This window comes from Vanacampus margaritifer, chromosome 15, assembly GCF_051991255.1.
Source record: "Vanacampus margaritifer isolate UIUO_Vmar chromosome 15, RoL_Vmar_1.0, whole genome shotgun sequence".
Classification (NCBI taxonomy): Eukaryota; Metazoa; Chordata; class Actinopteri; order Syngnathiformes; family Syngnathidae; genus Vanacampus; species Vanacampus margaritifer.
The window spans coordinates 8,559,291-8,586,136 of NC_135446.1; the positions used below are offsets into that span (position 1 = coordinate 8,559,291).

Sequence of the window (26,846 nt, forward strand, 5' to 3'; positions counted from 1 at the left end):
AAAAAAAAATTATGCCAATATTAAGTATCATTGCAATTATTAAAATTAATTACAATTATAATAGTATTATAAAATATTTATTTAGCACTGGCATTTTAACAAAGCACAATATAAACTGAAATGTGCCCACACCGCAGACATGTTGGCTAATGGTACATTAAACACCAAACGAGGGTTGAACATTTTCTGGCGGTGCGATTGCACTTTATAGTCAATGTAGTCCACACCGGCGGGCACAGATGCGTGCGGCGGGACAAGGTGTGGCGCACTTAAAATCCGCGCATTCACATATTCACCAACTTTTAAAAATAAATAAATACATTTGTTCGCACCAGCTAATCGGCTTCGGGAACGGACTGCAAAGTCACACACAGCGTCCTGTACAGGTCTGTCACCAACCGGAGACAGCGATAAGTGTTTCCGTGTTTAAAACTGTTGATAGTAATAGTGCTAGCATTAGCTTAAGTATTTAGCACGGCCACCGGAATGCCGGTGAAAAAGTGGAAGCGTTTGAGGGGCTTTTATAAAAATAAAAATAAAAATTTTAAAAAGGGGAGGCGCTGCAGGAGAATGAGTTTTTAGTTTTAGAGTTACGGTAATTTTTGGACTATAAGGCGCACCTGACCATAAGCCGCGCTAGCTAAATTTGGGGAATACTCGAGTTTGTTACACATATAAGCCGCACCCGACTGTAAGCCGCAGGTGTTTTAATGTTACCACACCGGGTTCCTGCTACTTTCTTTTCCATAGTGAGGGCGCAAATTGTCTCGCTCTACTGCATTTGGGCTCTTGGGCTTCCTTTATAGTGCGCCCCCTTGTAATCTGATATATAAGACACACCTTTGTATTAGCCGTAGGGTCGAATGCAAGTGAAAAAAGTAGCGGCTTATAGTTCAGAAATTACTGCGACTCCAATTGGGAAGTCATTAAACAGTTTAAAGGACGCTTAGGGACAACAGAATAACATACGCTACACCAGGGGTGGCCAAGTTTGGTCCTCGAAAGCCATGTCTCCCTCTTTCAGCGCAGCTGAATCTAATGATCAGCTTATCAGCACGCTTTGCAGAAGCCTGATCCTGATCACGAATCAGGTGTATTAATGGAGAGAAACATGGAAAACAGGCTGGATAGTGGCTCTCAAAAAACCGAACTTGGCCATCCCTGCGCTACACACTTGCTAGTTGCTAATGCCACGCAAGCATTCAGGGTACTTTTACAGCGTCGGAAACTTTGGTTTTCTTCGATGATAACGTTTTAAGGGGAAACTAATCGGCCATTTGGCTCAATTTTGGGCAATAATTGGCATATTAATCAGTCGGGCCCTAAACAAGTGCATAACTTTGTCATAAAGTCTGGTAGCTTAATGCTAACAATGAAAAATGTCTTTGACGGCTAATGAATAAGAACTATTTTCTAATGCTTTAGCATTACATCAACACCTGCATACAGACAACATATTACTCGCTGTATAAGTCATGAATCAGTAGTAGGGCTACTTGCGCTGTTGACAGAGACATTTTGGAAAATTCAAAACTTACAAGGTTGTGGTTGGTCTCGCCTCTAGGAGCAGTACGTGTTCATCCACGACGTCTTAGTGGAGGCCATTTTGAGCCGCCATACTTCTGTCACCTGCGACAATCTCCACTCGTACGTGTCAGGCCTGCTGACACCCGGCGCGTCAGGCCGGACGCGCATGGACAAGCAGTTCAAGGTACACGTTGACAGAATTGTCAACAAATCCCTCCACATGGTTTTAGGGACCATGGCAATATTTAAAAGAAAACGTTTTCATACGTTTTTGGGAGCAAATAAGTTAATAAGTATAGGTGTCTCTCCTTTCTCAATTGGGGCGATCTTGCAAGGTCGCTGGAAAAGCGATAAGGTAATACTGCCCTCTAATGGATTATCCATGTAATGCACGTGTCAGATGATATACGTCAGGGTTTTAATATATGTTTGGAGTTATAGGGTTAATAAGATATGCTAACGATGCATTTTTCAGTTGATCAGTCAGCGGCAAGCGAAACACGCCGACTACAGCACGGCTCTGCGAGACGGCAACGCGATGAGGAACAGAGCCAGAGCGCTCATGCCTGGTGAGCCTCACGTTCACATAAACTACCCCAAGATACCATCAAGTCATGTTTAACCCTGGAGAACCCATGGGGTCAAATTTGGCCCCTATAAATTCTGCTACTCAAATAACAAAGACCCTTTTTTTTTTTTTTTTTTTTTTACAAAATTAACTTCAAAAGTCCAGAGTGCCACTTCTGACCCCTGCATGGGGCCATCTAGTGGATGAATATTGCACCTACATGAGCCAGAGTGGTGGTGACAAGATGGCTAAAATGCAACAAATAAAACAAAAAATATATATTGTTCAATGTAGCTGTGTATTTGATTGATTATTTTCTTAAATTCTAAATAGTTTACTGACAGTTTTTGTTATTCTGATTTTTCGAAATGATACCCCTAAATCCCAAAGGGTCAAATTTCAGACTAATCCTAAATTAGGGAATAAAGGGTTAAAATTGAAAAAACATATATTTTGGTGTTCAGTGAACGTATAGCAGTCATTTAATGTATAATTCATAATTTTCCAAAGAAGAAAAGGGTTCTTGGGTTCTCCAGGGTTAAGCTCATGTGTCTTTGTTTGTGTTTGCAGTGGAGAGATCAAGAGTTTGTCTAACTGCCACGGAAGCAAACTCCTCAGGCTACATCAACGCCTCCTACGTGCTGGTAAAAAACAACGTCAACAAGTGATTTTTCTCAAGATGCGTTTGCGTCATCCTGCCGCTTTTTTGATTTGCTTTTCATCACAGGGCCATCGCCACAGTAAGGAATTCATCGTGAGTCAGACGCCGCTCGGCAGCACCGTGGAGGATTTCTGGCGAATGATCTGGGAGCACAACACGCACGCCGTGGTCCATCTGCCCGACCCACATTGTCAGGTTCGTGCATTATTTATAACGTGCATGATGGCAACTTCAAATGTACGAATATGCACGGATTACACGCTACGTTTGTGTTTGCAGAGCGAGGACTGGGACTTGTGCGTGTATCGGCCTTCTGAAGAGCACATCATGAACTTTGAGGGATTCACTGTGTCACATTCAGGGGAGAAGCACGTTTGTCTCTCCAATGATGACAAAGTGCTTGTGCAGAACGTCACGTTAGAATCCACGCAGGTACGAAATTCACGGGTTGCTCTCCATTTGTAGTTGTCTAGTTAGAAAAAAAAGTTACAAGTGGTCCAAAAAGTTACAACTCTGAGGTGTCATCTTCTTTTTTGTAGAACAATTATGCTCTGGAGGTGTGTCTGTACAGCGCCCCCTGCTGGCCCAACCCTGACAGCCCCATTAGGAATTGTTTTGAACTCATCAACATAGTCAGTGAGCACAGCAGGCGCACACCTGGACCGACAGTTGTGCACGACCCGTGAGTACGCCACTCATTTGTTGTGTGAAAGTGGAAGAGTATTCCCAAATGTGTCAAAAATAATTTAGGACTACTTATATTTACTATGATCCTCTGCTTTATTTTTTTTGTCTAGGTTGGGAGGCGTTACGTCAGGTCTCTTCTGCGCCCTCACCACTTTGTCCAATCAGCTGCAGGAGGAGGGGCAAGTCGACGTCTACCAGGTGGCACGCATGACCAACCTCATGAGGCCGGGGGTGTTTAATGACATAGTAAGTACTCACACACACACGTGAGCCTTTCGTTAATCCGCAATCATTAAGAGACCCGTCGCCCCCACTTAGGAGCAGTACCAGTATTTGTACCGGGCCGTGCTGAGTCTGGTGAGCAGCCAGGAGGACCAGCGAGCCCTCCAGAGTCCAGAAACCAACGGATCCGTACTACTGGGGAAGACCAACATTGCTGAAAGCCTTGAGTCACTCATGTAGATGACACACACGCACACACACACGTAATATCAGTACCGGTCAGTGTACAGGTCAGTGTTGAAGCTCCTTTGAAGCATCCATGAGCTGTGAGTATTTTTTTTTTACACACTTTAAAGTCTTTGTTCTATAAACGTCATGACTCGTCCTTCAAAAATGTGAAGCCAAGTTCACGATAGTCATGTGATCACAAAATGTACCAGAATCTGTTCTCAGCTCAGCATCTGTTCATTTAAAAAAAAATAAAAAATAAGATGGACACAGCCTAATTTGAAATTCCATTATCCAATATCCATTTGAATTTGATACTTCAAGCAGAGTACTGAATATTTAAGAAATACAAATGACTACCTATAAAAACGAATACATTTCCTGCAGTAATTCCCTCATTAATGATCAGTTTGGCAGCCTTTATTGACACGTATTTTAAAGAAGTTGTAATAGGGAACTATCGCAAAGGCTGTTGTCTTCCCTGCCATCGGCTCTGTGGCCTTTTGTAGAAATTCATGCTCTTGTACTTTAAAAGCTGTTTTGCTAATGCGACTGTTTGACTAAACCAAAATAATGTTTTGTGATCTTCGTCTTTTTACTAAAGGTGGCTACTGTCTTGTTTGCACTTTTTAAGTCTAATATGAACATTTAGACATTCCATCCAAATTCTGTCGTATTGAACATTTTTGTCAGTATTTTGTGTATGTCCCCAATCAGACATGAGCAATCGATTACCAGTAATCAGCTTTCTTCAACAGTGACGATATTACTGAAACCTTTTTGTGTGTGAATATCCCTTAAGTACCAAAAGGCCAAATTACTGTATGTTTTTACTGTATCTATATTTTCTATGACATTTTTCTAGCCATTTACATATTCTGTATAATTGTGTGGATTCTATTTGATAATTCCACGCATGGATCATAGATTTAACTCATTAACGCTTTTTTATCGTTCCGGTAATTGTAGCAAGTTAGCACATTTATCTGCAGCCACAAATGCGTGCAGTATGTAAATAGCAACAGATTGAATAAAGACTTTAATATGACTTTTTGGAAAATCAAAGTCTCTTATTGTACACTCCAACTCTTCCCTTGCAGTCTCATTAAAGACAAATAAAGCTGTAACGTGTTTTATTATATTTTCAATCTTAATATTGCATTGCCAACAAACGGCAGAACAGACCAGTAAATAATCCAAAAACAAGATATGAAAAATATTTGTCATTATAGTATCACAGTCACACATGATAAAGTGTATATAGTGCGTCATAAATAAACCTCGGAAATAAAACAGACCATGCAATTATTCCTTTAACGCCACGCCTTGATGAATCACTTACAACACACCGAAATAGACATCAAATAAAATGAGGTTGCCAATTTATGTGTGATGATCTCAAAATGATTCCAAAATGCAAATGAAAAATACATTTGAACTATTTTTCCTATGGCACATACTGTACAGTACGGTACATTGGAGAGCCTTTGATATTATTATTGTTGTTGACTTAATGATAGATGAGATCTGAATTAAGCCCCCTTTTTATTTTGTTGACATACCAGGTTAATATAGAGTGTATACACTATTTACATAAAGTACCCTAATAAGCAGTTGGAAAAGACCTGCTCATTAACTTCCAATTTATGTTATTAGGGGTGTGAATTGCCTACTACCTGGCGATTCGATTCATATCAAGATTCATAGGTCACGATTCGATACCGATTAATCCCGATACGAATCTAGAAATTGATTATTGCGATTTTTTTTTTAACTCAAATTTTGAAAATACTAATCGGTAAACTTGTACATGTGCACTGTAAGATTTGTATGATTTTCTTTTTTTATCTGAAAATTCAGGTTGCAGTCTGTTTCAGGTTTGAACAGCACTGAAATAAAATATTAAGGCTTAATGTTCCATTAATATAACATTCTTCCATGCTTAATGTGTAAATCCTAACCTTAAGTAAGACGTTTTGTTGAATATTCCCATAAAAAAATTGATGTTTAAAAATCGATTCGGCCGCATATTGAATGGATTCGAGAATTGCACACTGCAATATCGCGATATATTGCCGAATCGATTTTTTCTAACACCCCTATGTGTTATAGTATAGGTTTACTTAAAAACAAATATTAGAATTAACATAAACTTTATAACTAGCTACTTTGTGGGGGAAAGAGGGGGGAAACACCTGCTTTTAAGCATAGTGCAAGAAAATAGAATTATCAATTGTCATCAAAGTTAGGCAAAATTCAGAATTTCAGAATTCAATTCAATTAATGAATTAGGGGGGCGACATCCAGTTTAGTATTTGTCGTTCGTCGAGCGAAATTCATGTTGTATATTGGCTGCTTCACGTTAAATACACTTTAATTTTGCATCGTGAATTTCTTTGAATTTCCATTGTCCGAAGTACAATTCAAATTTGAATTCTACTTTTTTTTGCCACCTCAATTCAAATTCAAGAACTGAATTGGAATTTTAGGGGTTATTTTTTAATTGAATTTTGCCCAGCCTTGATGGGGATAAACCTAAAAAAAAACATGTTAGCTTCACGCATATTCTCCTTAATGCTGAACATGTGAAGTCATCCTGATTTTTTTTTTTAAAGCATGTAAGTTATTGTAGCACCGAATTCAAGCATAAGCTATAAAAGTGAACATTCTATAGAGTTTCATCTGTAGATGAGGCCCCAAAAAAAGTGTAGTTTGCCCACCCGTGATCAGGAATCAGTTCATCAGAAGTCCCCTAAAGCACAACTGAGTGTGTGAATTGTGAACGTGCTGCTACATCACTTGTCTTTACTTGTCTCCTTGAAAAACCTGTTGGCAAAAGTAAGCATTTATTAGAATCATGTCGAAGCGACTTTGTACAACTGTGTGTGTGTGTGTGTGTCCTCACATAGTCGGTGCGTTTGCGTTTCCAACAGTCTGGGTCAAGCCTCTTCTGTTCATCAGCGAGTGCTTTAGCCTGCAAGGTAAACACACGACGCTCTTCGCTTCGCATTTTCTTCCAGTGCTCGCCAAGGAGCACGCTGATCGCTCTGAAACACACACACACGCACATTTTACACGCATGACAAGCACGGATACCGCCGTTAAGGCGCGCACCAACCTGTTGTCCTTGCCCGGGTGCATCTGTGTGTACTGCACCCTGAATTTCTTGGCATAAAGCATGAATGCGTTCATTGGCCGCTTGCACTTGGGTGTGCTGTGGTTACTTCCTGTTTGGCGGACACGGTGAGGACAGCGGGAGTGGCTGGGCGTGGGAGCGTCTGTGGGTTTGAGACGGGTTCAGACTACTTTTTCTTCTTTTTAGAGATGTTTGATACCAATGCCAAGTTCCTTTTTTTAGTGGTTGATTGTCAATAAAAGGATTCAAGGAAGTCAAACCTTGTAATGTGTCTCTGTGTGGAGAAAGAGCGCCCCCACTGGGCTGGGAGGCATATCGCCGCCGGGCCATGCTGCTCAGCAGGTAAACCGCAGAGGAGTCCAGTGGTGTGAAATCATAACTAAGAAAGTGGAAGCACAATTGTAATTGTCTCAATCATATATGCACGAGGTCATGTTGCTTTGAAATACCTTTTAAATGTGTCAAAGACAAGCGAGTCATCTGTATGTTCGGCATCTCTGTGACCCGGAGGAAGGCACACGTTACCTAGCTCCATTTCATAGCTCGCTATCCCATAATGCACCACGGTCAAGCTCGGGTAGAATGATGACCAACCTGATAAAAAAAATACACATAAGTCCTATCTGTAGAAGTGCTAAACTGGACATACAAAATTGCTTCGCTTACTTACCTTTGTTTTTAACGTAGAATGGGTGGTCAAGTTGGCAGCGTGCCGTTAACAAGCTTTGACCACAAGCACCAGGGTCAAAGGTCAGCTGCAAGATGGCCTGACCGGACAACACATATTCCGAATGTGCTACAAGCTGCAAACCCTCACTGCCGTAACTCTGAAAAATTGGAGTTTTTTTTTTTTTTTTTGTCAACTAAGCAATTGATCATACTTGTTGTCGAAGGATTTAAAAAATATATATATTTTTTTAATGTTACCTTCAAGGATAGGGACTGTTGCTCACACTGGAGGTCCTCAACGTTACGCCACTCCACACTGAAGCCACTATGGAAACGCAGGTGAGTACCTGCACATACAAAACAGCTTCACTGAAACTACCACTGTACTGACAACCCATTCAAAGAGTTCCAACGTAACTATAAAATGACTGTCAATAAAAAAAATTTTAAAAAGAGTATTTTTAATTCCAGAATGTCATTTATGTTTTGGTTTTGGATGAATACTTATATCTTAAATTTCCACATTCTGGCAGACCCTTTCAAAACTGTTTGGAATTCATAATTAAATACTAAAATGGCTACCTTTAAGAAAGCAATGCCAGGCAGTGGCAGGCCAGGAGACACTCCAAGCTGTGTCCTCGTCATCGGACATTGAGGACCTGGTGGACATCGCAGAGCTACATTTGCTGTTCGTCTGTGTAAACATAAAGTAAACATGTGAAGTGGGTCACTTGCTTCATTGATGGGGGGTTCAAGTGGGAGTGAAGAGAGGCGTTTTCTGTACTCTGCCTCTGCTGGAGTTAGGAGGGGGTGGCCGGGCGTAAGAATGGAGATCACTTCTGGCAGAAGAGGAACTGAAAATGACAAACCAAGATACACTTACTGAACTTACTTTACTTATGCTGTATGTTTCAGTACTTTTTGCACACACAAAAAAAATCCAAGCTTTTATTTGTAGTTGATTATATCTAAGAAAGTCATGCTATTTCAAAATGAAATGGTATGCCGTTGTGTGATTAGACCTGCTGTGGGAAGACTCCTGTAGCAGTGGGCTCTGAGGCCCCGTGGCAATGTGAGCCAGCTGTGTCAGCCAGCGGGTGTCCCCAGCTGCCGCGCCGGCCTCCATTTGATAAATCGCCGTCATCTCTTTGTCCTCTGGAGGCTCCTGCAGGTTTGGAAGATCAGCTGAGGAAAAAGCAGAGGGAATTTTCTGTCTTTATGATGCAACGTACAACTATAAAAGTCATACTTGGTGTTTTTTTTTTTTTTTACCATATTCCATATTCCTTGGGCCAGGTAATGAGTCATGTGATTGGTCCTGATCCACTTCCACAATCTCTTCTGTGACAAATCAAGACACCAATGTAGGTTTTGAGAGTGTTGCTTAATAGATGCCACCTATGCAAGTGATACTTGGAAGATGACAGCAACGATAATCAGGAAACTCAATGTATTCCAGTAGAGATGCTTGAGAATAATTTTAAAAGACATTTAAAATTTTAAGACAGAATCACAAATCAATATTTTTTTTAATAGCACCTAACAACGAAAACTCAGAAATAGTAACTGAAAGAATAATTAGATTGGCAGGCCATATATTGCGAATAAATGAACATCAAAATGCCTTGATAGCCCTGAAATGGATCCCAGAACAAGAGAAAGCTGGAATGGCCTAAAAAGACTTGGCGTGCAACTTTCAAAGATCTGAAAGAAATGCAAGTCAAATGGTCTGACATGCAATCTGTTGCAATGGATAGTTTGAAATGAAGTAAACTTGCTGCCCAATGCGCCACAGACACTGGAAGGACTAATGTCTAAGGGTAAGGGGCTTAATAGATAAGTGATTCCTGACTGTTGCCATGGGGATGGTGGATACCTGTGCAGTCGCAATCAGACTTTTTAGTCTCCTCGTGTTGTTTGGGGTTACCGCCAGACAGGCTTTTTGGGATCACCACCTCCCACATCATGATGTCAAGTTGTGAACTGAAACATAGGATGTAATTAGAAATGTAAATGTCACGCGAACAGAAACACGCCTTTCCACTAGTTGAATTTCATTTTTTTAATTCCTTAAATAATCATTTAATAATTTTAGCTAGCCCAACCAAAAAGTAAAATCATACGTTCTTTCCAGTGTTGCACAATACGTCATGTGACAGCCTCTTGTTTATAAAGTTCGAGAGCGTGCGCGCATGCGCGTAACGACCCATTCATTCAACGCTGTGAATGACGGCGACAAACAAACGAGGAGAAAATCGCAATATGTTGTTAAATCATTTATTCAGACTTCATTTTGTTCAAAGAATCCTATTTGTGAGATGTAAGCACAAGAAGAAGCAGTTTGATCGGTCGCTACACGAAAGTGCTATTAAAATGTGGATTTCTGTCGACGTATACGAGAGAGATGTGTGTATGAATAGTATCTATTCATATAAAAAAAATGTCCGTGTTGAGAAATCACGAACAAATATAATAATCCGTCGAAAGGGTTTAGGGGAAAGGTCCGTTTCAACAAAAACAACTAACGTCAACAATGAAGCTTTCAGAACGATCAGCGGAGCTCGTATTTGTGAAAACGACAGGCCTCGTCATCTCAACGTTGTCTCGTATTTTCCAAGTTTAGAGCATATTCGATACACTGGTGCGGTCGCTTTTCGAATTCGACGCTTTAAAACGCGGAAAAGTTTTAATGAACTTTCTCTTTACTCACCCAAACAGTGGCCTTGTACGGGAAAAGTAGGTTGGTATAAAAACATCATCCTCACCGATCCTATTGGCCCAACCTACTGTCAATCAAAAACTATTAGCAGCCTCATCCTCATCGAAGTTATTTGCAGATGGCTCTGCGTTAAAATGAAATAAAAGATTACGATGATAAAACAATTTATGTTTCATTATTCAAGAATATTGTTTTTTCTGTCTTATTTGCAGTATTCAAAGTTTTTTTGTATGTTATTGCAATCAATTCATTAAATTGTTAGGTAGAACATTTCAAAAAATATTCTCCCGATTATTAAATATAAAAAAGGTCGAGATAGAATTTATGCTAATTTTAATGTAATGTATCCAATTCGTTATGTTCCTAATAAAGAAAAACACAATAACCATCCCGTTACCGAACTCGGCCGCTAGAGAGCAGCAAACATATAAAGCTTCAGACAGCAGTAATTCACTCTTGGACCAACTTGTTTCCTAATGACACCTTATTTTGAAGGAGTAACCGGATGGGGATAACTCTTCTTGCAATTTTGGCACATCAACTTTTTACCCAGGCAGCGAGGCAACGTTGTGGAATCTTTTAAAAGTTTTTTTCCCTCTCTCTCAGTAATGTCCCGTATTCACCCCATTTAAATGCTGAAACTTGGGTTTTGTGCTGCGGGTGTCATCACCCTACGCGTTTGTTGGTGAGTTCAGTTTTCCGTCGAGACTTTCTGTCACTTGTACCGTTACAGGGCACCCTTCTTGTGTGTCGCTTCCGCTGAAGTTGTGCCGTCCGGTCTCATATTGTTCCCAAATAGTTATTTCGTGACATATGTGTTTGACATATTCACCGTAAATGTCTAAATACTTAAAGCAAACGTGCCAACGCAGAGTCATTTTGTGTAGCGTTGTAGTACTATCTACTTGGCTTCCTGTTTTCTGTAGAAAAAAGAAAAACAAATCCAGTCATTACATCCTGTTTATTAAAATAAATGGCAACACAGCTTTTAACAGATATATTTTAGTTTCCAGTTGTTTTTCTTAGACATTTTCTGACTATAGTTGGTGCATTTTATACCGTTTCATTGATTAAGTGCTCCAAATCTTAAAAGATTGTGAGGGCAGTTGTATTTCCTTTGCATATCCCCCTTTAGGGCACCCCCATCCATAGCTTTCCAAATGGATTTAGGTCTGGGTTGTGGCTAGACCCTTACTTTTATTGACCTGGGATCCTTTCTCGTCATACAGAAAACAATGTGAAAATGATTCCACTCAAAGTTGGCGTGTCCCATTCTATTGTTTCTCAAGCTAGGCGATGGACGAGCAGCCGATCCAGGTGAGCGACGAAGAGCGAGTGGTGTTGCGAGAAGACAGCAGCCGGCGGAGACGAAGGAAAGCCATCATGTCGTCCTCCTGCGCCTCCATGGATCACGTTGCTGTGGAGTTTGTTCTCCCGACAGCGGCGCGGGGCGGCGACTGCCCTGACTTGCTGCAACTGGAGGTTGCAGGAAACTGGACAGTGGAACAGGTTGCTCATTGTTATTTAATTGTCCACACAAGTGTCAATGTCTTGAGTTGACTTTGAAGATATCTGTTCTCAGGTGAAGGCTCAGGTGTGGCTCAATGCGGCGACGTCCAACCTCTGTCCGGAATTCTACCAGCGGTTTTCTCCTGACCACTGCATCCTGCTTTACCAGAAGAAAGGCAACACATACGAGATTTACGACAAGCACCAAGTATTCCAGACGCTGGACTGCGTACGCTACTGGAGAGGTTGGTTTGCAACTTCCTGTCAACAGCAGTAATTCCCAACCGTGGTTGATCCAAGGCACGTATTATAAATGAACAGGTTAATTGCACCTTCTGCCATCTTGCGGAAGAGCGTTGAGTTGCTCTGGTTGTCACTACAGTATGTGTCGCTAGCATTGACTGACTAAAAAAAGATGCATTAAATGTTGTACATGGATAATTCACCCAAAGCAGTTGGGGATCACTGCAAGATGAAACAAGGATCTTTTCAATTTATTTCAAAGCCTTGAAGAAGGACGTTGGCCGGATCAAGCTGGTTCCTCGTCCGCAGCCCTCGGACGAGACGCTTCAGTATCAGCGTTACTTAAACTACCTGATCGGTTACGATGTCACCGACGTCAGTAACGTGCACGACGACGAGCTGGAGTTCACGCGCAGGAAGCTGCTGACGCCGCGACGCATCGAGCTCTCGGACCGCGACGCAAAGCTCTACTCCATGGACCCATGGGTGACACACAAGCCGCTGCTGGAGCACCTGCTGGGGAAGGTATGTTAAAATTTCGGGGGTTGATATTTTAATGGCACGAGGCTCCATATGGCATAATGCATGTCCTTATTAGGGTTGCAGGGGCAAGAGAAGCGGCAGTTAAAAAGGCCAAAAATCCAAGAGAGTTGAAATAAGTTGCAGTCCAGATTTAAACAGTCACTAAAAATATTTCAATGTTACTTAATACGTACTGTCACTTATTGAACTATTTCCATTTTAAATCCTTCTTTTCAAATCATGCAGCCTGAAAAGAAATTCAAATAGTTCCTTATAAACAATTCAACTGTTCTTTGGTCTAAGAATACGCGATTGGTTAATGGGTCCCATTTTATGAGGAAGTAAGAGCTTCTAGTTTCCCTCAAAGATGAGTCATATCTTATCTTGACTGTACAGATGCTGTGGTTCCATTAAAACTGTGTTTCTCTAATATTATTGGGCTGCTCTGTTCATCTTCTCAGGTCAGCAACGGCCACATCCTCGTGGTCATCCACATCCGCACAGCCAGTCAGACCATCAAGGTGTCCATTGACGACACACCAGCACAGGTACAATAGAGTGTTGTGCTTCAAGCTCTCGATTTGCTTTGTGATATCTAACATTCTTATTTGTCCCATGCAGGTTTTGTCGAGCTTCTTCTCCAAAACGGCAAACAAAAGAGGCTTGCTGGGCATCCCTGACAGCACGTGCGAAACGGACTTTGTGCTGCGCGTGTGTGGAAGGTTTGTTCAAATCAAGTCAGCTATGAAGTTGGTGGGATCAGATGAGTTGGTTTGATTGAACAGGGAGGAGTACCTGTATGGAGAGAAACCACTGCACAACTTCAACTGGATCCGTCAGTGTCTGAAGAATGGTGAGGAGATCCACTTGGCTCTGGAGACGCTGCCGGATCCTGAACTGGATCTGGTCCATGAAGAGGATTGGGCCCAAGTGGACGATTGCACTGGTGTTGCAGGTAATCTTTTTTTACAGTTCTCAATGTTAGAGTGACGGCCAGTTATTTGGTGTTATTGTCCGATTTTTGCATCACCCCAGGCACGCATGAGCAGCTGACCATCGATGAGAAGGACCATGAGCGAGTGTTCACCGTGTCCATGTGGGATTGCAATAGGAAGCTCCGGGTGAAGGTGCTGGGAATCGACATCCCAACTCTTCCCAAAATTCCCGATTATGTCGTGTTCATTGAGGCCAGCATCTTCCACAGTCAGCAGCTTCTTGCCCAGGTAGATAAAATACAGCAATCCATAAATGACAGATGTGCTGTGTATTGTTCCTGGCCAACACAAAGCAAATATCTTAATCATTTATTTTTTTAAATCTGAAAGAGAAAGTTGAAATTAATTAATTTAAGCATTAAAAGGAAACCCAGCTGTAATGACAAGTTTGCTCTATATTATTTATTTGGTTGTTACAAACATAGCTATGAGATTCATTTTTCAAAAATAATTTCCAGTTTAATACATTTTGTAGAAACTTTATTTGGACGTACACCGCCATTGTTATTTACGTTGCAACGCATTCAGTGCATAGTGACGTAAATGGCGGCTGGCTCTCATAAAGAAAGCAAGATAAGCCTCGTAGCGTTCCTAAAGAAACAACATGCGATCAGGAGAGTCGCCCTCCCCCCCACGCTGTGCTCTCGTCATTCACCGGACGCATTCAAGAGTTTTGATCGTCTCTTTAGGAACGTTACGGAGACTTACCTTGCTTTCTTTATAGGCGTTTCACATGAGAGCCAGCCGCCATTCTACGTCAGTACGCACTGAATGTGTTGCAACGTAAATAACAATGGCGGCGTACGTCCAAATAAAGTTTCTAGAAAATGTATTAAACTGGAAGTGATTTTTGAAAAATGCATCTCATCGTTATGTTAGTAACAACCAAATAGATGATATAGAGCAAACTTGTCATTACAGTCAGGGTTTCTTTTAGGAAAGAATATAAAGACTACATTTTGTACTACAGGAGCGGACGACTCCCAAAGCCTTTAATGAGGAAGTGTTGTGGAACTGCTGGTTAGAGTTTAACATTAAAATCAAGGACCTGCCAAAAGGATCCAGACTCAACCTCCAGGTAAGGATTAATTGACTTAGAAAAAAAAAACATTATAATTTTTGAGCCTGTATATTTGTATTCTGCACCATGATTGAAAGAATGGCACATCCGTCTCGTAGTTCTGAGGTTGGTAGTTCAAATCTGGGCTCTGGCCTTTCTGTGTGATGAATGATAAAAGAAAAACATACTTTTCCTGTCAGCACCGTCCAACATGAAACTCTAATCCCACCTAGTGGCAGAAACCTCAATACAAATGTACGACTCAATTATTTACACTCCTTTTAACTGTTAACTTCAAATAACTATTAATTACTTACTATACAATTACTGTATCAATGGTTGACCACATTTGTATTTGATAACCATACTTGTATAGAAGAGTATGGAAAAACTTGAAAAAAAATATTTTATTGTACATTAAGAACAGATATAATTTGCGATTAAACGCAAGTTAACTATGGAAATCATACAGTTAATAATAAAAAAATTGTATGTATGTATAATATATATACATACAAGTTGCATTAAAGACAGCATTTAATTAGACATGCTGATACCTACAGAAACCCTGTATTCATAAACATAATTTTTTTTTTTTTTTTTAATATGGTCTGTCTATACTACATTATAGATTATAGAACTCCTGGAACGAATGAGGGATCACTGTAATAATGTGGTGAATATATTACAGCATATCACTTCCTTCCCAGGTGGTGTGCAGGAAACAACCCCAGACCCCAACCTCAAAAGGATCTTCCTACCAGGATAACACATCAGGAGGCGGAAGTCACGACGGTAAGTTCGCCTCAAATTCGGCCCAACCTCCACAAAGCGAGCCTCACCTCTTCTGCTGCCGTTTCTTAAGGCAAGGCGAAGAACCGCCTCTTGTACTACGTCAACCTGCTGCTGATAGACCACCGCTCGCTGCTGCGCCAGGGGGAGTTCGTCCTGCACATGTGGAAGATGCCCGAGAAGAGCGAGGAGAGCAGCAGCAGCAGCATCAATGCCGACAAGCTGACGTCGGCCACCAACCCGGACAAGGCTTCGTCGATGGCCATCGCCATCTTGCTGGATAAGTACTGCTACCCCGTGGTGCTTCCCAAGAGCCGCGATCTGAGTCGGGATGGCGCTTCGGCAGCGGAGGATCCTGAGGGATGCGAGCGAGGTCAAAGGGAGATGCCAAACCACCTGAAGAAACAGTTTGGCGCCATTGTGGCTACCGACCCCTTGCATCCATTGAGTCCTGAGGACAAAGAGCTGCTCTGGCATTTCCGACACGAGTGCATGCGTGACCCCAGGTAACTTGGATGGTGAAACATATTATAAAAAGTCTACACACCCCTGTTCAAAAAATATTTTATTTTGGCTCTCAGAAGATTTATTTATTTTTTTTTAAGTATCATGCATGTAAGTCACATTATCCATTCTAACGGGTGTGTAGACTTTATCTAATTTTGCACAAGGAAAACAAACTTTACACGCTCTCCCTGTCAGGGCCTATCCAAAGCTGCTATCATCAGTCAGGTGGGGGAAACAGGAAGACGCCCTGGCTACCCACCGGCTGTTGGAGCGCTGCACTGCATGGGACAGCAGGTAAGAACATTTCCACTCTTAATGTTGGTAAATGGTTTCTTACTATTCCTGTTGTTGTTGGTCAGTGTTTTGGACGTGGGCTTGGCCATGCAGCTGCTCGACTGCCATTACTCTGACGCTCAAGTCCGCTCCATAGCTGTGAGGAAGTTGGAGACATTGGAGGACGACGACGTGCTGCGATACCTTCTGCAGCTTGTCCAGGTCTGTTTACCACCAATATCGCAACAACACACAGGAACTTTTATTGTTACAGCCCAGCAGCCTCTTAAATCAGGCTTTCAAAAACCATGTGATTTTGTAATATGTAAACAGGGTAAGTGTGTGTGTTCTTTCACGCAGACACATTCATAGTCACAGTCATTTTGAAGCTAAATTGATTTTACATTACTATTGCCATATATGTGTGTGTGTATGCAGGCAGTCAAGTTTGAGCCCTACCATGACAGCGCCCTTGTCAGGTTCCTGCTCAAGAGAGCTCTGCGGGTAAGCAGTATGAAAAGTGCATCACATATTGCTGTCATCTGCTACAATGTTTGGTAAAAAAAAAATATCTTGCATCGTCTCTATTTTTGCGTTTCAGAGTAAGCGCATCGGCCATTTCCTCTTCTGGTTCCTACGCAGTGAAATCGCCCAATCCAAGCATTACCAGCAGAGGTTTGCGGTCCTGCTGGAAGCCTACCTGCGAGGGTGCGGCGAGGCCATGCTGCAAGATTTCGGGAAACAGGTGAAAACGTATTTGCGATATCCCTACGAAGGGTATCACTAAACAACGTCAAAGATCCATTTTTACTGGGATAGCACTGAATGAGTCAATACCATCAACGGTTTGCAGGTGGAGGTGACCGAGGCTCTGCAGAAAGTCACCCGAGAGATCAAAACCATGTCTCCAGACAAGTATGACGTCACACCTCAAGGTGAACGTGGACTCTTAGTTTTAAAAATGTACTATTTCCTAACTTATACTTTGTATGTACATCCCGAAAGTGTCCACATTCCCCATTTTGTCATGTTACACCCGTATTCCAAAAAAAGATGACATCAAGTGCTGTAAACTAAAGTGTTTGCCTTTCAGTGGTGTGCCAGATGCGTCAGAAGCTGGAGACACTCCAGTTGTCCGGTCTTCCACAGGGTTTCAGGGTCCCTTATGATCCCGGACTAAGAGCTGGAAGCCTGCTGGTAACTCAGACGCACACTGTAGAGACTCTCATGTAATTCCTACCTGAAAGTTTATTTTCTGGGCTCAGATTGAGCAGTGCAAAGTGATGGCGTCCAAGAAGAAGCCTCTGTGGCTGCAGTTTAAAAGGGCTGATCCCACCACCCTGTCCAAGGACCCCATTGGTATCATTTTTAAACATGGGGACGACCTCAGACAGGACATGCTCATCCTGCAGGTGGCGGACAGTCTCACACTTCACACTTCATTTCACACATACATCTGGATTGTCATCTTGCATTGGGCAAATAAATACATGTTGAGTAGTACACTATATATATATTGATTTTGGGTGTCATAAGTTTTTAACGAAACACATCATTGCAATAGTATGTAAAACTGTTAAAAATGTTTTGTGTTTTTTTTTTTTTTTCCTGACAGATTCTGCTGATCATGCAGTCCATCTGGGAGACTGAATCTCTAGATCTCTGCCTGTTGCCTTACGGCTGCATCTCTACCGGAAACAGGATAGGTCCGTCACATAGCGGCCCCTTTTTTCATTCCATATTTCATCCCCAAATTGTCTTTCAGGTATGATAGAGATCGTGAAGGACGCCACCACCATCGCTAACATCCAGCAGAGCGTCGTCGGAAGCACCGGGGCCTTCAAAGACGAAATCCTGCATCAGTGGCTGCGGGACAAGTGTGTGGGGGAAGACAAGGTATTAAAGCAGAGGTGGGCAATCTCGGTCCTCAGGGCCGGAGTCCTGCAGGTTTTGGAAGTTTCTCGCTTCCAACACAAGCTGATTCCAATCAACAGGATCGTTATCAGGTTAATGCAGAGCTTCCTGATGAGCTGATCATATATCAGCTGTGTTGAAGAAGGGCAACATGCAAAACCTGCAGGACTTCGGCCCTCGATGCCCACCTCTGTATTAAAGGATTTGAAAACGCTTTTAAGTGTTTTTGTTTTCATGTCAGTGTTAAAAGGAAGTAGCAAAAACGGCAGACAGGAAAAGGACGCGAGCTTAGTGGTTTCCTGTCACACAATGCTCATATGCTACTTTTAGACTTGTCACCTGCACTAACTTATACATGTGTTGTATGAACTTGAATTATGATTCTAAAAGATAATGTGGCAATTCCAGTGAATTTCTTAGCCCACCAAAAGGAAGTGTTTTTACTGCATGTGACCCAAGTTGTGTTTCCAGTTTCAGCAGGCCGTGGAAAGGTTTTTGTATTCCTGTGGCGGTTACTGTGTGGCCACCTACGTCCTGGGCATCGGCGATCGGCACAACGACAACATCATGATCACTGAATCTGGTAACCACGCTCGTCTTTCGCTTTCACATTCCCAGTATGTACATGACAAGGAAAATATTTGCGCTGCCTCAGGGAATCTCTTCCACATCGACTTTGGTCACATTCTGGGGAACTACAAGAGCTTCATGGGAATCAGTAAGGAGTGGGTTCCCTTTGTGCTCACGCCAGATTTCCTGTATGTCATGGGAACGTCAGGAAAGAAAAGCAGTCCCCACTTCCAGAAATTCCAGGTGCTTAAACCGGAATGAATTTCTCATGTCACACATGTGCTGTATGTACTCTTATTACATGCTCCTTTAATCTCTGTATAAGGATGTGTGCGTGAAAGCTTACCTCGCGCTCCGGCACCACACGAACTTGCTCATCATCCTTTTCTCCATGATGCTAATGACTGGTAAGATGTCCTTCCGGACAATGTCAAGAAATAAACAGTTTTATACCTCATGATTTAATTCAATAGGCATCCTAAGCTGCAGTAATATTGTTTGTTTTCCGTCTCTATGACGTTTCCTATTATGTATTAGCATTAAGCTAACATACAAATTCACCAGTTTTTTTAAATTGTTAATCTTGTAAGATAAGTTTGAAATTTATATTATTATTTTTGGCATCATATGATTTAAAATCTAGGCAATTATAAACACTTTTCAGGCACTTTGATTACTTTTTTTTTTTTTTTTTTAATTACACTATGTAGTAGTAGTAGTAGTAGTAGTAATAGTAGTAGTAGTTGTAGTTAAACACTTTTTCTTGTCTCATACTAGGAATGCCCCAGCTGACCAGCAAGGAAGACATTGAGTACATCCGCGAGGCGCTCACCGTCGGCCGCAGCGAGGACGACGCGCAGCGCCACCTCCTGGACCAAATTGAGATTTGCCGGGAGAAAGGCTGGATGGTGCAGATAAACTGGTTTGTTCACCTGGTACTCGGGATCAAGCAGGGGGTGGAGAAACGCTCCACATGAGGGTCAATCACCACGAGGAAAAAAATAGACAAGATGTGTGAAGGACAATCCAAAAAGAACAAAGTGTGATCGGGTTCTGCTAAAACAATAGTTTTTATAGTAATGATGACATGCTGAATTACATGTGATTCTTTTATGCAGCAGACACCAGCTGTTTTTGAACATATGCACTTGTCTGTCGCATAAATCTTAGCTTTATTATTGTTTATAGCGAGTTAATTTAATAGGATTTTTCATCAACCTTTATTTCTGTTCTCTCCCAAACCACCACCTATTGAACTCCATACCTTAGGCATTACTGTCATCTAGTGGTGTTTATGGCACAAAGCACTTATTACAGTACAGTATTAGATTTTTTGGGTGTTCAAATATGGCATAGAATGTGTTTAAAATTATTATTATTTTTTTTACTTGGGTTTAAAAAAAAATATTATATGGTCTCTCAGGGATTGTGCACTTAGGTAGGCAGAGCCTCACCTGCATCATGAATAGTAAAATAAATGAATACAATTATTTTCAATTTTAGTTATTATTCTTTTTGAATCATTGATTGCCCAATCTTAATGCATAATTTGATTGAGCAGGCTTGTAACTGGCAAGTGCCATTTCCTATCTCTCTTCACTATTGTCTGTTTGTATTATTATTATATTATTTGTAATAATATTAGTGTATTAGATAGATTAGATATTTAGTTTTACTGATTACATAAAAACAACGGAGGTCAACAACCTACTTTGGACATCAGGTCAGAAATTCCAGATTTTAATGTCAAGCTGCTAATTTCATGGCAAATGCGCTACTCTGTTTGGCTGATAAATTTGTGAATGTGATTGTTGGTGCCTCACCATGTGTCACTGGTGTCTTTATATTTCTTGATTTTCACGGGTTCAGAGTTGATTTGATTTATAGTATAAATTTCCACCACAAGAGGACGCACTGTGACATACGACAGGCCTTTTGTGTGGGGGACACAAAATCATATCTCCCACCCTGTCATCATTCCTCCCATCTCTTTCCATCTTAATTATTGACATTATTGTCTCAGGAGATGAGTGGGTGCAGGTGGACAAGACTGACACCCTTTGTTCTTGTTTCGTCTTCTCACTGTGCCTTTGAACTGTAAATGGATTCGTCAGAAAAGGAAAAAAAGCCCCCTCGTTCCTCAGCTCTTTATGGCTCCTTAAAGCTTTTTAGCACGCCTTCGTGAATCGTGTGGAGGCTGAAGTAATTCACTGAACACACAGAAATGTGAATGGAAATGCGGAGAGGGGAAAAAAGCTTTGTTCTTCAGCATTTGTACTTAGAGAAATGTTTTATGCGTTCTTATTCCTCATTGCAACAGCAGAAAGAGGAGAGAAAAAATCTATTAAGTGCAATGCAGACAATTCTTCAATAAATCCAAATTGTGAAAATCTTTTCTCAAACATGCTTACAGTTAAAAATTGTTTATTTTGGGTGGCTTCGCTTCCAAAATACTGCATTAAAATAGAGTGAAATGGTGTGCGCGTGCGTGTGTGTGTGTGTGTGCGTGCGCACACGTGTTAATAACCTTGTCAACTAAGGAGTTCCTTTCCAGGAACTTCTGAACCAGATCAGACAGCAAGGGAGTTTGCTTGTTCCGTGTGTGTGTGTGTGTGTGCGCGCGCGCGTGCGTGTGTGTGCATGTTGGTATGTGAGTCATGCCCGTGTCTGTCTGTTTCCAATGAATTTGCACAACTATTTGTTTTAAAACCATTGGCCATGTTCATGCTTGACTTGCGCTTTATAAACCTGAATTTGTGTAAAAGAACCCACACAAACGTGTAATGTGTGCCAATTAGCATGCGTGGATATAAATGAACATAACATATTCTTGACATCAATGCATATGATAATGACCCGTGGGTGTGTGATGCACCTCTATTTATGTTAAATGAGATGTACGTATTTGTTTGAAGATAATAGCAATGTGAAATGTACATGGCAGATGTTAGGGCATCCATGTGTATAGTTGTCATAACATGTCCAGTAGTATTTGTGATGGGTTATGGTCGTGTTGTACAAATTTGAGACAAAACTCAAACATGACTCTGTAGCTCCTTTTTGTGTTTGACTGCCATCTAGTGCTGTCGTTGTCAATTGCGTTTATGAAAGGCTGCGATTTGATGATAAATTATTTTTTCTTGTTTTCCAGTAGATTCTTCTTCTAAATGCGACAGGCCTCAGAATCCTATTTTCTCAGAAAGCTACCTACATAAGCAGCGGTCTTCTCTCATTCGCTGCAAGTGAGAGATGTTATTTTTGTGGAATATTTTGACAGAAGCAAGGGGCTTTCCTGCTGTATGTTGCCATGGTAACTGTCAGTCATATCTAATTAAAACACACCCACACACCTCTCATCTAGCAGTTTGCCAAAAGATGTTTTCTTTCTGCAATTATCATTTGGTAGTGATATAAATAAAATACTTGTGATCCAACGCCAACATGTCTTGGGCTATAAGTCCCATACGTTTTTTTAATAGGCAAAAATGTCTTGGACAATATTTGGAGGAAAACATCCATGACCTTTTGAGAGGCATCCTCAATTACTACATATAGCCATTAATACTTAAAATTTAATGTCCTGAATATATCTGAACCAGCTGTAATTGGATATTGAACATGGAGGGGTGTGTGTGTGTGTGTGTGTGCGTGTGTGTGTGTGTGTGTGTGTGTGTGTGTGCGTGTGCGTGCTGGTCACGGTGCCACATCAGATACCCTTGCTGACAGAATGTCTGGGTGCATGAGAGTGTGCCCGTGTGTATGTTGGATGGTTAAATAACTAGGCTGGGATGAAGTGGGAAATAATTATTGATCAATAGAACAAGGTGCCTTGAGTCACAATTTTAATAAATGGATGTCCTGCTGTTGGTGTCCCCCAAGGTTCAATTTTAAATCCTCCACTTTTTTCTAAAAATGACTGCTTATTCAGACATTTTTCTTGATATCGTGTGCTCTTTTGAAGTAAATATACAGCAGGTTAGGGTGATTAAGATTGAAACATTTGACAACATAATGTATTTTGCATCTTTGAGACTGTTGATACTTGTCGACTTGCATCAAGTTGACCCTCTGTGTGTGTTTAATTTACATGGGAACGCCATCTCAGTCCTAATCCGTAAGTAAGTAGCCCTCTCGGCAGTTGTACACATCAACAGAAGGCCAAGTAATTAATGCACATTAGAGGGTCCCATAATCTTTGCTTGTCTCTGCATGGTTGTCAGCCTGGCGCTTGTCCCCTCCTGCCGTTCATCCACTGGGCCAGTTGGAGTAATCCCGGCAAAGCTAATCTTCCACTGATTTGAGGATTGCACTGCTGAGTTACTGGCTGTCCTCTCACCTGCTGGCAACAACATGCCCGACTGACTGACTGAGTTGTCGAGCTGGGAGTCGACGGAGGATGGCTTTGGGCCGATCGCCCCCCTTTACCTGGACAGGTGAGTGTCACAGTAACATGTTGGCTAGGCCTCTGTGGAGAAAAGACGTGTGCAGGCTTTGCAAGGCAATCACCACCAGACTTCTGTCATATGCGTACATGTGTTGAGACGTAAGTGGACTTCCTGTTTATGTTTAGTGTGTGTTTCCTAGCAATAAGACTAATCTCCGTCGATGTTATTGTGCTGTAGTTGAGGTGAGGAAGCCACTCGGGGTGAAAAACAATGATATTATTGGTCGACCAACATTGGACACGGGACCAAAAGCAAGTCTTGGCTCAGTTTTTATCCGGTCATTGATTGTCACAGTAAAAATCATTTGTCAAGCAGGCCATTATTTTTTTTCCCCCCCAGTTATTAATATGTTTCTTATGACAGTTCTTGATGTTGCCCAGTGTTTAAAAAAGAGAGAGAGAAAGAGCGAGGAAGTAACTTCAAGTTAGTTAATGTGCTGTTGTATTCTACAAATGCATATTCAGTGGATATAAAAAGTCTACACAACCCGTGCAGCTGACATTTTTTTTGTGACATAAACAATGAAACAAGATGAATAATTTTCCCTCCATTAATATGTTCTATAAGCTGTATAACATATTTTTTTTCTGAGTGGAAATAAAAACGGAGATGATATGGTTGCACAAGTGTGCACACCCTCATAACTAGTTACTGTATATGTGCCAGTGTTCAGAATTTACTAATCATATTCAAACTCACGTTAAATGGGAGTTAGTATACACATGTCGCCATTTGCAGTACCTCTTATTAAAACCAAATAAAGTTCAGCTGTACTAATAGGCTTTTCTTGACAGTTTTATTTTTTTTTACTTTCTCGTACAAATGTTCATAATTCCCTCCACCATGTATAAGGCCCCAGTTCCAGCTGAAGAAAGCAGCCCCAAAGCATGAGGAAAAGCCTACTAGAGCACCTGAATTTTGTTTGGGGTTAATCAGAGACACTTTAAATAGTGGCAGGTGTGTGTTGACTCCCATTTAACATGAGTCTGCATGTGATTGGTTAATTCTGAATCCCCAGTAGTAAGAGGATCTGCGTTACTACCCCTCTTGAAAAGATTTGGGTTTTTTGTTGTTGTTGTGCGCTTTATAGGTTCCATTAATGGTGGAAAAGGTTTCTGATTTATCTTGGTGTCATTTTTTTTTATATCCACTGTAGGAGGTAAAACAGTGATGTGCTTCCAAAGCACATAAGATATGTCGACTCCCCAAAAAGTTTTCTTGAAGCAGATCCTAACTACCATAAACTCAAATATACATTACCGTACTGTATGTTTTTTAATAGCTCCTGAGAGAGAGAGAGAGAGAGAGAGAGAAAAGCTCAACAAAATGCCAATCCAATCGAGATTAATGCATCTCCAACTATGTAATCGTCAAATCTGATTACATAAAAGCACAAGCACTGGATCATGTGCTTCTTTGCGTAAATATCGCTCTTGACACATATCCCGTGTCATAAACATATGCACGAGGGATTTTCTCTCAGCTTGTCCTCCAGCATTTCAAACTGGCGACCCTCCAGTTGCGAGACCTCCTTCTACAGTCTAACCCCAGGCAGGGTACCACTATCAAATGAGCCAAATACAACTGCTGCCATGGAATGCGCACACAAAAAAAAAGTCATCTTGACCTCTTCATTTGCATATAGTATACGTTGAGCTGCGGGGAAAAAAAAGACTCAATGCTAGAGTGAGCTGTCCGCTGTACTGAAATGAGAGCACAGTAAGAAGCCTGGTTTGTTACTATGGCTACAGATGCCTGTATCCCTAAATAACCACCCGTTATAACCTTATTATTAAAAGAAAGAAGAAAGAAGCCATAGAAATTGGGCATGTGGACCTTATCAAAATTAATCAATCACATTTACGCACAAGTTAAATAGGAGTCAGCACACATCTGCTACCATTTAAAGTGCCTCTCATGAACTCCAAATACAGTTCAGTGGCTCTAGTAGGCTTTTCCTGACATTTTTAAATGTTTATTTTAACATAATTCATATTATCAGTTGTTTATTTTTACCTCCTTTCTGGACTGTGCGATTTAGACAGGGATCTAGACTTTTCATATCCAAAGATGGCCTGATACGTTTGCACATGATCCATAATATGCTGCTTAATTATACAGCATAACGTGACCAATTTCCCTTCCCCGTGTCGTTAAATAAGGTGATAAGTGTGTAAGTATCAGTCACAACTGTGCATTGTTATATTTATAAGAATAGAAGACTTGATTTAAAAAAAAATTGCATTAAAAAAAGAATGTGATTAAAAATCGTAGAATGTAATTTTTGTATTTGAAACACTTACATATGGTTGTTTGGTATTTCCAGCATGAACATTGATGTTGATAGGACAATTCGTGAGACGATAGCGTACATTTGAATCAATAGAGCTGAATCATCCAAGATGCTCCTCTTTCACTTCAGTCTTTTGTCCCTAGTGGGAAGTATTTTCAGAGTAAACTCAACACCCCGCACCAAAAACAAGCAAACATGAGAACAGTCCTACAATAATGCAAGTATGTCGATGTACACTGTTGCAATAAAAATACAATCAAATCTTCTTCCACTGTGTTGCAGAGTCACGGGGGAACGGACGAGGCTTCATCCCAGTGGCCACAGCCATCAGTGAGTCCTCATCCATCCACAGCGACACCCTCTACCACCTGACCAGGGATGTGTCCAGGGTGGGCCTGGAACTCTTGTCCTACAGCATACCGGAAGCAGAACCTGACAAAGAGGATACTTGGAATGAGGAGGCTCAAAGTCTACTTAAGGTGACTAACCAAACTGATGGTCGATTTAGTGGCAGTAAAAGAGGCCAAAATCCAGATGTGTTTGATTGTGAGGTACATACAGTACAGTGACAAAGGGACAGGAACTTTTAAAACAACAACAACAATAAAGTACATTTTGTTTTTCTAATATTTTAGTTACCACATTTAGGTCCAAACTATTAGAAACAGTATGCGACACTGCATACAACCATAACGATAAACATCATTTATTGTTGCTGTAGCTCTTGTATTGGCTTGTACAGGTGTACCTAATGAAGTGGCCGCTAAGAGCACACACTTTACAGATGGCCGCGCGCACTATTGCCAAAAGCGCCGGTGGTGCGCACGCAGCCCGCGCGCACGCACGCACGCACACGCTCACGCACTCACTCAGACACTCATCACACACTCACAGCGTGAAAGCTAGATGGATGCCTCCTCCCGCGTGTGGATCATGCTGCCGCTACGCGCTTCCCTTTCGCTCTGAGCCGAACCCCGTTTAGGATCCGCGCCATGAAACCTGTTGCGTCGGCACGGCGGACTAAGTGGAGTGACCTGTAGTGTCATTTTCGGAAGGATGGAGGTGGTGGAGGCGGCGGGGATGAATTCGGATGCCTTTTTGCCAACTTTTACTCAACGTCTCCCTCAACTTGTCTGATTGTGTTTGAAGCGTCACAGCATGCAGACTGATGACAAGATCCCAGTGAGTACAGCAGCGTGTTCTTTTAGTTTCAGAACTGCTCCTACACCTTTTAGTGATTAGCTTTCCACTCGCAATTATCATTGCAAACACTGCTTAGCATTTCATATGAAACCTGCTGGTTTTA

General features: G+C 41.4%; 4 protein-coding genes across 11 annotated transcripts in view; 3 read left to right on the top strand and 1 right to left on the bottom strand.

The window, feature by feature from the left end:
• Positions 1-4,941, top strand: part of ptprz1b (protein tyrosine phosphatase receptor type Z1b) — a 41,560-nt gene extending 36,619 nt beyond the window's left edge. For all 4 annotated transcript variants that reach the window (XM_077544166.1, XM_077544167.1, XM_077544168.1 and 1 more), the window contains 8 exons: positions 1,565-1,711; positions 2,003-2,096; positions 2,666-2,739; positions 2,823-2,951; positions 3,036-3,188; positions 3,296-3,438; positions 3,554-3,689; positions 3,762-4,941. In XM_077544166.1, coding sequence (XP_077400292.1) covers positions 1,565-1,711; positions 2,003-2,096; positions 2,666-2,739; positions 2,823-2,951; positions 3,036-3,188; positions 3,296-3,438; positions 3,554-3,689; positions 3,762-3,905 — 1,020 coding nt within the window. In that variant the 3' untranslated portion in view covers positions 3,906-4,941. The remainder of the gene's footprint in view (positions 1-1,564; positions 1,712-2,002; positions 2,097-2,665; positions 2,740-2,822; positions 2,952-3,035; positions 3,189-3,295; positions 3,439-3,553; positions 3,690-3,761) is intronic.
• Positions 4,942-5,009: 68 nt separating this feature from the next.
• LOC144034952 (HMG box-containing protein 1-like) lies at positions 5,010-10,440 on the bottom strand. Of its 2 annotated transcripts, none has more exons than XM_077544170.1 (13): positions 10,409-10,440; positions 9,575-9,681; positions 8,971-9,039; positions 8,721-8,883; positions 8,483-8,552; positions 8,281-8,392; positions 7,957-8,045; positions 7,700-7,856; positions 7,479-7,623; positions 7,290-7,408; positions 7,012-7,171; positions 6,799-6,940; positions 5,010-6,719 (listed from the first exon to the last, which is right to left on the bottom strand). In XM_077544170.1, the coding sequence occupies exons 2-13, from the start codon at positions 9,663-9,665 to the stop codon at positions 6,699-6,701; spliced, it is 1,338 nt and encodes a 445-aa protein (XP_077400296.1). In that variant the 5' UTR covers positions 9,666-9,681; positions 10,409-10,440; the 3' UTR covers positions 5,010-6,698. The 2 variants fall into 2 exon arrangements, with proteins under 2 accessions (XP_077400296.1, XP_077400297.1); XM_077544171.1 differs by lacking the exon at positions 10,409-10,440 and adding an exon at positions 10,225-10,387.
• Positions 10,441-10,901: 461 nt separating this feature from the next.
• Positions 10,902-21,192, top strand: pik3cg (phosphatidylinositol-4,5-bisphosphate 3-kinase, catalytic subunit gamma). Its single transcript, XM_077545299.1, has 24 exons — positions 10,902-11,102; positions 11,707-11,926; positions 12,000-12,171; positions 12,432-12,694; positions 13,153-13,239; positions 13,313-13,413; positions 13,477-13,646; positions 13,727-13,914; positions 14,657-14,764; positions 15,457-15,541; positions 15,612-16,044; positions 16,241-16,339; positions 16,405-16,540; positions 16,757-16,822; positions 16,920-17,063; positions 17,172-17,253; positions 17,412-17,515; positions 17,584-17,730; positions 17,934-18,024; positions 18,084-18,214; positions 18,704-18,815; positions 18,888-19,045; positions 19,128-19,209; positions 19,580-21,192. Exons 2-24 carry the CDS (start codon positions 11,714-11,716, stop codon positions 19,777-19,779), a joined length of 3,372 nt encoding a protein of 1,123 aa, XP_077401425.1. The 5' UTR covers positions 10,902-11,102; positions 11,707-11,713; the 3' UTR covers positions 19,780-21,192.
• A 1,484-nt stretch (positions 21,193-22,676) lies between these two features.
• ano2b (anoctamin 2b) overlaps positions 22,677-26,846 on the top strand; it is a 32,367-nt gene continuing 28,197 nt past the window's right edge. The window contains exons 1-2 of one of the 4 annotated variants that reach the window (XM_077544493.1): positions 22,677-23,235; positions 25,823-26,019. In XM_077544493.1, coding sequence (XP_077400619.1) covers positions 23,199-23,235; positions 25,823-26,019 — 234 coding nt within the window. In that variant the 5' untranslated portion in view covers positions 22,677-23,198. Of the gene's footprint in view, positions 23,236-25,822; positions 26,020-26,414; positions 26,723-26,846 lie in introns of those variants that run through there. The other 3 variants (XM_077544490.1, XM_077544491.1, XM_077544492.1) reach the window with 3 other exon arrangements.